General features: G+C 40.2%; 3 protein-coding genes across 6 annotated transcripts; 1 reads left to right on the forward strand and 2 right to left on the reverse strand.

Moving 5' to 3' along the window:
- Positions 1 to 407: 407 nt before the first annotated feature.
- On the reverse strand, positions 408 to 3,644 carry BNACNNG50310D (protein SEEDLING PLASTID DEVELOPMENT 1). Of its 4 annotated transcripts, none has more exons than XM_013821153.3 (9): positions 3,190 to 3,644; positions 2,739 to 2,953; positions 2,522 to 2,693; positions 2,254 to 2,445; positions 1,939 to 2,101; positions 1,598 to 1,833; positions 1,339 to 1,515; positions 1,137 to 1,259; positions 408 to 896 (listed from the first exon to the last, which is right to left on the reverse strand). In XM_013821153.3, the coding sequence occupies exons 1-9, from the start codon at positions 3,598 to 3,600 to the stop codon at positions 579 to 581; spliced, it is 2,007 nt and encodes a 668-aa protein (XP_013676607.1). In that variant the 5' UTR covers positions 3,601 to 3,644; the 3' UTR covers positions 408 to 578. The 4 variants fall into 4 exon arrangements, with proteins under 4 accessions (XP_013676607.1, XP_013676608.1, XP_048604551.1 ...); XM_013821154.3 differs by having other exon boundaries at positions 2,522 to 2,672; positions 3,190 to 3,643; XM_048748594.1 differs by having other exon boundaries at positions 2,522 to 2,672; positions 3,186 to 3,437.
- Positions 3,645 to 6,181: 2,537 nt separating this feature from the next.
- Positions 6,182 to 7,295, forward strand: LOC106381262 (aquaporin TIP3-1). Its single transcript, XM_013821152.2, has 3 exons — positions 6,182 to 6,381; positions 6,465 to 6,730; positions 6,796 to 7,295. The coding sequence occupies exons 1-3, from the start codon at positions 6,240 to 6,242 to the stop codon at positions 7,186 to 7,188; spliced, it is 801 nt and encodes a 266-aa protein (XP_013676606.1). The 5' UTR covers positions 6,182 to 6,239; the 3' UTR covers positions 7,189 to 7,295.
- Positions 7,235 to 10,505, reverse strand: LOC106381261. The gene is made up of 7 exons (XM_013821151.3): positions 10,153 to 10,505; positions 9,763 to 10,004; positions 8,877 to 9,510; positions 8,447 to 8,804; positions 8,304 to 8,386; positions 8,033 to 8,227; positions 7,235 to 7,955 (listed from the first exon to the last, which is right to left on the reverse strand). The coding sequence occupies exons 1-7, from the start codon at positions 10,336 to 10,338 to the stop codon at positions 7,425 to 7,427; spliced, it is 2,229 nt and encodes a 742-aa protein (XP_013676605.2). The 5' UTR covers positions 10,339 to 10,505; the 3' UTR covers positions 7,235 to 7,424.

The raw sequence follows: 10,505 nt of genomic DNA on the forward strand, positions 1-10,505 counted from the left end.
TTTTTTATATTTTTACATACACATACATATATGTACATTGAAGTAAATACCTATATAATTAAATATTCGATTCTAAATCTATAGTAATTTCGGAAAAATCTATTTTTAATGGGTCATCTTACTATTAACCAAATTGTACTGAAATGCTTTTTTATAAATTTCTTTTTTTCGTCAAAAATTACCTCAATTTGATTTAATTTTGCAAACGTTTAGAAATTTTAATATGAAATGATTGGTTGACATCAGAATTGTCTAAAATTCATATAAGATGAAACCAAATAAATACTTTTAGTCTTTGGGTTATCAACATAAAATCAAAAACCTCAACCATTATAACCGAACAAAAAAAATAATGGATTTAAAATGTAGTTATAGAATTGGACCACATTAAAACCCGAAACAACCAATTCAAAACAAACTAATATCCAAATTAAACAGTCTTCAAAATAACAAACTTACTCATCTTACCACGCGCAAGGCGCAGATCTTATCCTAGTTACCATATTCTTTTTACAAATATTATATTTGCATTCACAGAAATGTATCTATAACAATGTTATGAACATATAAAATCAAAACTAGTCAGGCAATAGAGGTAACCTGTCGATACCGTAGGGTAAACCATTAGACTCGTCAGTAACACAATCGAACTCCTCAAGCTCTCCTCCGTTCTCTTCTTCGACCACCTCTTCCTCATCTTCGTCGTCTTTGTCTTCGTCCATACCATAAGGCAGGATCCGTAGATACACCTCATCTCCTCTCCAATGTCTTTCTGATCTTAAATTATACTTCCTGACTAGATTTCCTTGAAATGACACGATCTTCCTTGGCCTTGGGAGAAGATCAACTGGTTCCTTTTCTGGTATCACTATCCGCTCTATAGCTAATCTTGCTTCCTGCATATACACAAATCAGTTCTAACAATGGTGCATTGTGGTTACTATAATCAGAGGGCCGAATCTAAGATTTAGATAGTCATTAACATTTATAGGTTAATTTGAATAATTGTTTTTGACAATTTAGAAGTTAGGCGACCTATGTATAATAGCTCTCTAAAATTCAAGACCAAAGCAAATGTTTTATTCGGCTGTGCCTAGAACGATTCTGAATATAATTCTGACTTGCTCTTTACGTACCTCTAAGGCGTCCATTTTTTCAGATAGTTTTGGACGATCTTCTGAACCAAACTCTCCTAGTCCATCTTCGTAGTCTGTGAGTAACTCCCGTATCGCTTTGGCCACTTGAATACCTGAACTAGTCTACAAGAAGGAGAGATTCTTTTGGTTAAAGATGCTGAATATTTGAAAACTTCAAGAACAGTCTTGTTTTTTCTGTTACCTTTGTTACATAAACAGGTATACCGTGAGATGTAGCTAATGATTTAATCCGAGGATTCTTCCTGATCTTGGATTGTAATGCAAGCAAGGCTTCTGCTTCACTAATGTTGTCGGTTATCTCTACTGCAATTTCCATCTCTAGTGTTTTGATTGCCTGAAGGACAGTTGATTCTGCAATCTGTATATGTATATACGTATATGATAACCAAGAAACCATATAACCATTGGTAACACATAAAAAAAGGAATAAGTAATCTTACCCCATAGACATATAGATACATTGGTGTCTCGTGCTCCGAAGATTCTGCTTCTGTAATCTCCTTAGCTGGAAGGACTTCAGAGATAGTTTCATCCTCAGTGAGCTTTAAAACATCTAATGTTTCCGCTTCATGTTTCTTATCTAAAGTCACCACATCCACCGAAGGTTCCTTCTTTTCCACAATTACTTCCACTCCATGAGAGTTTATTTTTCGGATTTCAACGTTTGGTAAGCGACCTTTAAGACAGAAACTCAAACTTGTTGTATCAAAATCGTTTATGTAGTTATGTATATGTTCTTTGCTTCTATTGTCATTTCTAACTCAATAGGACAATAGTCTACCTGCGAGGACTGCATCAACAGTTGCTTCAAGACTACGATGAACACGAACTTCAGTCTTTGAAACTATTTCTGCGCCACAGGTAAATGTCGGAGGACCTTTTCTTTCAAGGACAGTCTTCGTGCCACCTCTTCTAGTCGCTTCCTCGTCTCCAAGAGTCACACTCTGCCAAAGATATCCATTAAAATGTCTGAGATTATGGACTATTGGAGAATACATAGTCACAATGCTGTCTAAACTACAGAAACGAGAATCTCCAAACTATATCTTTGAATTCAATCTTGGTTTGAATGGTAAGCAAGCACATCATGTCTAACCTGCACACCTCCAACGAGGAGGTCTAATGAAGGGTTCTTAATCAAATTCTCTATGGTAGCTCCATGCGCCGTGGCAACTAACTGTATCCCACGCTCGGCTATTGTACTTGCAGCTATAGCTTCAAGTATAGTTCCAATCTCATCAATCACAATCACTTGAGGCATGTGGTTCTCTACTGCTTCTATCAGTACCTGAACGTAAATCAAATTAAAACACAATCTCTCTCATGTACTATAAAAGAACAAAGTTAAAGCTTATATACTAAACCTTGTGTTGGATGTCAGAGTTAGGGACTTGCATCCGCCTAGCGTTACCAATCCCTGGATGAGGTATATCACCATCACCACCAATCTCATTAGAAGTATCGACAATCATCACTCTCTTCTCATAGTCATCCCCTAGCATTCTTGCTACCTCCCTGCAACAGCAATCAGTGGTTCTAAAGGGAGCAATGAGAAGAGTTTCATGGGTACTACAGACGAACCTAATCATTGTGGTTTTACCAACACCTGGTGGACCAATAAGCAACAAAGAGTTCCCATCTTGGACAAGGTCACGCAGCAAATTGGCGCTTCCTCTAACAGATCGACCAACACGGCATGTCAAGCCAATGATTTCGCCTTTCCGGTTCCTTATGGCGCTGATCCGGTGCAATGTCCGGCTGATTCCAGCTCGATTATCATTAGTAAACTCACCAACCTGAGAAAAACTCATGGTGTTTAGATCCCACATTGAACCAACACAAACACTAATATATAAAAAACTTTTAACCAATCCACTCGTTACCAATTGGTTTTGAGTTAGAAAGATTACGATTTAAAGCTAATATATAACGGACTTAGACCAATCCAATCATTGCCAATGGATTTTAAGTTAGAAGCTGTGGAAACTTTAACCGCAAATCTCAGCATCATACAGAAAAATCACTCACCAACCTGAGAGACTGCGAATTGCAGATCTTTAACCCTAACAGCGTCGTCGGAGATGATAAAATCTCCGGAAGGGAATCGCGCCAGAGGCTTACGACCTAAATCCAGAACTACCTCAATGAGTTCGCTGATTTCGGGATGCTCCTCCAGCGTCCGTCGTATCTCCTCCGGTACCAGCGCCAGCAGACGGCGTAATTCGTCATCGAAGTGGTCTTCCTCTCCTGATTCCAGAACTGCGACCGGAGACGAAGAGGCGGAAATTGCAACAACTCCAGGTGAAGAATTGGAAACGAGCTTAGCGCGGAAGAGTTGGTGAAACAGTAGGGAAGATCGGAATCTGAGCTCGAGAGTTCTTCGTTCGTGGTGGCTCAAGAGCGTTAATGGAGGAACATGATTACTCAGCGATAAGCTCAGCATCTTCCTCCTTTCCCTGAATATCGTCTTTTTGTTTGTTTGTTTGAGGGACCGTTAAATATGAAGGTTGACCAACCACTTGTATAAGAACCATAAGCAGACACATCAGCACAAGGTTAACATTTTTAACGAATCATAATAAAACACGTCAACATTCAACTCAAATTTATTACATCCAGCAAACAAAAAGAAAGCAATGAGAGTTTTTAACTTTTGATTAATAGAAGTGAGACGCAGAGATTGTCTTCATACAAAACAAGAGAATGCAAGAGTTTCTGTAGAAGTTTCCACTGAACTTTTGGTAGCTTTTTACTGTGTGTGTATCCAGTGCAAGATCATGCCAAGCTTCTCCATCTGGCTGCTGAGTTTCTTGATCTGAAACAATTAAAACGCAAGAGAGTATTAGTCGTAAGGGAAGCAGATTCTTGGTAGAGAGAAAGTCCTGAAGCTCAAAGTTTCTCTCAATGTAGATCCTCTATGTCCTCATGCCTTTTCAATATGGGTGGTATTTTAATATCATGGATCATATATGCGTCAACACGGTGAATTAAAGCTAAGCAGTTTCTAGACTGTGTAGAAACAAAGCAAGGGGAAAACATACTGGTTTCTTCAGTATCATCAGTCCTAACAGCAAGCACTGGAGGCAACGGGAGATCTGCAAACAAATAAATAAATAACACCGACAAAGCTTCTTCCGGTGTTCCTCTGTGCAGTTTAGTAGGAATCATGGTTCCACTGGACTCTTAGTGGTTGTACAATCAGATGTTGACAAGACGAACCAAAGTTACTATGGGGAAACAAAGCTACACTACCTTACAGTAGATGGCACACATGAAGGCCTTGTTCCATTACGTACGTCCTAAGTATTTATAAATCTGCTCTTGCGATTTATCTGGAACTGACTCTCTGGTGATTTGACAGGTAAAGATGGACCAGTTCATGATGTTCAGTGGGTCCTCCTCGGGGTTCAGAGTTTGCAGTTGTATATGGCTGTATCCTTTTTCCATCAGCTGTAACAACTTATCTGTATGAGTTTATTGATTGTTAATGTTTGTTGTGGACGTCATTATCAGTTTGGCATGTTAATTCGTCGCATTTGTTTCTTCAAACTTTGTTTTTTTTCCCTGAGTGTGACTTCAGTTATGCCCGGCTTGTGTGACAATCTTTGACAAGAAGTGCAAGACGTCAAAATTGACAATGGGTATGTTAAAACTTTTTGCCAAAATATTGAGTTTGGTATCTTAGTCTGCTTCAGTTGTTCATTCAAACAGATTGAGTGGTGAAATGAATACTGTGCATAAATTGTATCTTTTCATGACCGCCTATGTAATGTATGAACTGAGTCACTGTTGCATTTAAAGTTGTGAGAGATGGTTTCTCCTTGGCTTACTATGCAGAATTGTGATATCTCACTGATATGGACTAGTTTGTGTTATATCGTCTTTGTTCTGTCTGAAGGATTAAAATCTTCAACTATGACAGAAAGCCTTATTTCAAGAAGATGTTTGAGAGACTGTACCAGGTATACTTCTTAACAGCTTTAAAGCATAATTACAAGTCGCCTTACTAAGGTTCCATGGTTATTCACCTACAGGCTGAATGGAAACCGGAGTTTCCAGACAGGTTCAGTGAGATTAGTGAACTTGTCAAGGCAGTTGATTCATTGAAACTCGAAGATGGCAAATCTCAAGGTTTGAGTCTATTAGTTTTAACCCTAAAACCTGTGTCTGATTTTGTAAGAAAGGTTTACAAAAACACTATTGTTCTTCAACGGTTATCTTAGGACAAGGATCAGCTCAGAAGAAAGCTGTTGCTTCCATCCCCACTATACAAAAACCGGCTGAATATCGGCCTCCGCAGTCCGCATGCTAAGCACGCAGCTGCCATTCAAGCCAAGGTACTCAAAATAGAACTTCTCTATGATTATCACAACGATACTAATTACTAGTTATCAAACGTCATGATTGTGGTACAAGCTCATCAGAATTGGTTCTTTAACATAATTTGCTTGTTCATACTGTTTTAGATTGAACATAGTCTTCACATATCAATGTCTCTGATAATTACATGATTTGCAAATGCAGTTGCTCGGAGGAAACCCAGCAGGGTAAGTGCTCTATCTTGCAATACATACATAATCTTGGAAACAGTCTTCCTTATGTTGATGGATGCTCTGTTGTTCGTTCATTACAGAGAGATGAGCAAGAACGCTCTTAAAAACAAGAAGAAGAAAGGAGCCGAGGCTGCTGCTTCTGGGGCTAACAACGCCTGATTAAAGAGGTCACACCCAAGTTATCAAGTTCACTGGAGACTACAGTTTTGAGATTCCAACAAAGATTCTATAGAAATTGCACAATACATACATAATCTCCTTAAACTTTATGCATGTACTTAACCATGAGATTCCAACAAAGATTCTTTGTCTTAATCCGTCCAAAAAATTACCAAGAGAAGATAAGGAGGCGGAGGAAAATGACATACATGGTTAAGTAACATGCATGCAGTTTCAAGCTACGTGTCCATCTCAAGACACTCAAGTATCACATCTGTCCTTTACTTCTTTTAAATTCTCTGTCTCTCTCTTTCTACTTCTACCTTTGTTCATCACACATCCTTGTTGATTCAGAGTGTTTGTGATTATAATGGCAACATCGGCTCGTAGAGCATACGGTTTCGGTAGAGCCGACGAGGCTACACACCCTGACTCCATTAGAGCCACCTTAGCTGAGTTCCTCTCCACTTTTGTCTTCGTCTTTGCCGCTGAAGGCTCTATCCTCTCTCTCGGTTCGTACCCTCACCCTTCTGATAGATTCTATCTGTATACAGTTATGTGATATGACTTGTCAGTTGTGTTGTTTTATCCTCAGATAAGTTGTATTGGGACCGTGCGGCTCATGCGGGAACAGACACTCCAGGAGGACTAGTATTAGTCGCGTTAGCTCATGCGTTTGCTCTGTTCGCTGCTGTTTCTGCAGCCGCCAATGTCTCCGGTGGACACGTAAACCCAGCAGTCACTTTTGGTGCTCTTATCGGAGGCAGACTCTCTGCCATCCGTGCCATCTACTACTGGATAGCTCAGCTTCTTGGAGCCATCCTCGCTTGTCTATTATTAAGGCTCACCACAAACGGCATGGTAAGACTAATCCATGTGAAGTCCATTTAAGCATTTATAAAAGAGTTTGCTGTATGTTCATGCAGAGACCAGTTGGTTTCCGTTTAGCATCAGGTGTTGGTGCAGGTAACGGACTCGTGTTAGAGATCATTTTAACGTTTGGTCTAGTCTATGTTGTCTACTCGACTATGATCGATCCAAAACGTGGAAGCCTTGGGGTGATAGGACCGCTTGCGATTGGACTCATAGTTGGGGCAAACATCTTGGTGGGTGGACCGTTCTCTGGTGCGTCAATGAATCCAGCTAGAGCCTTTGGTCCAGCATTGGTTGGATGGAGATGGGATGATCACTGGATCTATTGGGTCGGTCCATTCATCGGTGGTGCTTTAGCTGCTCTTATATATGAGTACATGGTCATACCCACTGAGCCACCAACACAACACACACACCACCAGCCCTTGGCTCCTGAAGATTACTAGATGGGACTTTCCTCTTGGTCTGTATGAAATCACTTTGCATAGAATCTCTGTTTTGATGCTGCTCTTTGTTTTGTAATATATAAGAATAAAGAAAGATTTCACAATGAGTTCTGATACTTTCACCAAACATATATGGATACAAGTAACTAACTATATCCTAATCTAATCAATTGATTTTCTTGTTCAGTCTTTTCTTGTGTCTGAACCTGGAAAAGACAAAGGAGCTTCTTGTTGTGTTAAGGTCCTCTCATCTTTTCAACAATCTGTTTACTTCTTTCCTCCACATGACGTTTCTTCTCTTCAAACTTCTCCCCAAATTTCTTCCTAAAATCAAAAATCCTCTCTTTTCTTCCAATTTGCCTTCCCTTCAAATCATCCTCTTCACTTGAAAAGATAGACCTCGATGATGATTGGACACTAACCGGAGTAGTCTCCTCGTCATTGCCTCCTCGTGCTATTGTATCCTCCGATTCTACTATAGGAGCTGCGGAGTTAGCTGCTGATGGTGAAGAAGCCACAGGCTCTTCATCAGTTCTTGGTTTCTGGTGAACGTTGGCAACTTTCTTCGTTTGTTCAGGACTCGGCGGCTTGTCAGCTTTAGGTTTTACTTCTGCAGCTTCGAAGCTGTCGTGATCACTATCTGAGTCTTGATTTAGCCACATAAATGGCGCAACACTGCGTTGGACCCAATCATCCTTCTCAGCTATCATCCACGGAATGGTTACGTTTTCGCAGTTGGGAAGCACCATGACCTCTCTTATCCCGTTCTGCAGAATGAGAGATAGTTTGTAATGTTTCATTTTCCTTTAGAAACAAAAGGAGGAGCAAGTGTTTTTTTTTTTACCTTAAACTTGTTGATCAAGAACGTAGCAACATGGCTGTTTGTGATTTTGTGGTCACCAACAGATGAGACAAGGTCGAAATGAATATCAGGCATGGTTGTGAAGCTAAGCCATAGTTGATCTGATGGAGGCGGCTTCATGTGTACGCGCAGTGTCCCTCTAAGGGAGGAGACTCCTATTGACAAATTAATCGGAACCTGCAGTTTACAAACAGAGGCGGTCTATAAGATACTACATGAACTGAGAAAAAGGGAGGCTCACACAAAGAATAACCTGAGAGACTTGCTCAGCGATGTTCTTCAGAATAGACTTCCACTTAGATCCATTGTTTGTTCCTTTTGATCCCTTAGATTCATCTGCAAGGATATAACTCAGTAAGAATGCTCCTACGCATCATGCCAAATGAATACACTAACCAGGTTTATCGCTTCCTCCAGTTTTCACTTCAACAGTTCCTCCAGGAACACTTAATTGCTTTTCAAACTCTTCAAGACCTTCAAGGAGATCTATGGGAACATCCCCAGAAGGACTTGGCTGCAGTTTTCCCTCAGCTATCCCTTTCTGTAGATCTTCCGCTCTGGCATCAACCCGAGTCTCAACTACTAAACCCGCACCACCAGTGTATTCAATGTCTAGTTCAAACGCCCACACACCATTCATCTCCACAGGAAGAACCCTTGCACCATCTATATAAGGCGGGAGATTCCCAATCCTTACATCACAGCAGATTAAATCACCTATGTAGCTGGGAAGTCTCATGTTAGACAACACCCGCTGTCAAACCAAAAAAGAAAAGAGTTGGATAAACAATAATTAATGTTACCACATCTTTCATTAATAACAGACCTGGATACGTTCGTGCACTACAGTCTTTATCCCTGTGTTCAGTTTAACATCAAAAAACAGCCGAGAGATCAGCAAGTTCCACGCTAAAGTTCCTTCATCGGTATAAAACTTGTCCTCAGAGTCTACATCAGAGACATGACTGCCATGGCTCCAAGAGCGTGAGAAAGCTTGCACTTCAGTTTCCTCAGGGATGTTGTTATCTCGCACCTTTATCGCTGGGGTGCTTCTTCCAGAGCTACCGGATGAATCTTGGTAATGGCGTGTTGATGAAGTCTTCTTGTCTTCACGGTTCGGCACTTTCTTTCTTGAGAATTTCTTCCAGAGCAAACGAACTTTTGAGGAAGGAGCATCTATTTTAACCCCCTTGTTGTCCAATGACTCAACATCAAATCCAGATGATGGTTGTTTCATAAAAGAAGGATATGCAACATTAAGGGAAGCTATGTAGTTCTGGAAATCATGTTTCAACTTGGTAGGCCAGGTAGCTCTTTCTTGATCATTGCAAGCAGCAACACGAAGAGCTTTACACCATGACTCCTTCTCCCAAGAAGTCTCGAGAAAGATGTAAAACACACGGTTTCCTTTGTGCAAGTTTGAAGTTTTGCTTTCTACTTTGATAGGATATCTTTTAGCCCTAAGATAACATAAAAACATAAAGGGTTATTACCAATATTCAAAAAAAAAATCGCTAGGCGGTAGTAGACGCTTGATTATGCGGGTGACTATACAGATTTTCTGAACGCTTAGACCAATAATTTTAAAAGAAATAGAAAAATCGTTTAGTTTAGGTCCACTTTACTGATTAGGTGGCCGCTTGGACCAATTTTTAGAACAATGTTTATTACATTTACTTGAATGAAATAGCAATGTTTAAGAGATTGAGTACCATTTCCTTGTTGGGAGATCAGACCCTGAAACAGCCTCAACGGAGCAACCTTTCAAAAAAACAATCTTCTGAGTACCATCTGCATTTAACAAGATGAGCTTGTGGTCTTTGATATGAGAAGACTTCCTAACTGGATGCACCTCCAAGAGGTCTTTCTTCTTCTTCTTCTTCTGCTCTTTTGGTAACTTCTCATTCATCCAATCTTTTAAACCCTCATCAGACTCCAAAATCCAAATCACTCCCTGAGACAATGAAATCAAACAGCACCCCGTCTCAGAAATGGAGAAACTGATCACAATGTCTCGACCAAAGCAAACACACATTAAACAATAAAAATCAAAACTTTACGAGAAAGCAGAACACTTTATGAAACTCATGAGGCTGTTGTACCTGTTTGTTGAGACTGAAATCAATGGAGTTGGGAGGATCAGAGCTCGTCTTATTCGATTCATGGAGGTTTCTCTTCCGATTCAATCGCTTGAGGAGATACAGAAAGCCAGCAACTTCCGCCGCTACGATGGTGAGGATCCCCAGCAAAAATCCAGTGATGAAGGCGAATCCAGCGAACGAAACCATCCCAGGGAAGATTCCAAGTTTATTGATTTCAACTTAGTGTCGAGGAAAAGCGAAGAAGATTGCTTGCGAAGGAATCAAGAAGAGAAGAAGAGATGAAGCGTAACGGTGTAGTTCATGTTCACTTTAGGAAATGAAGAGGAAACAGAGAGAGAGAAGAACCCATTGGA

Source organism: Brassica napus, chromosome C2, assembly GCF_020379485.1.
Source record: "Brassica napus cultivar Da-Ae chromosome C2, Da-Ae, whole genome shotgun sequence".
Classification (NCBI taxonomy): Eukaryota; Viridiplantae; Streptophyta; class Magnoliopsida; order Brassicales; family Brassicaceae; genus Brassica; species Brassica napus.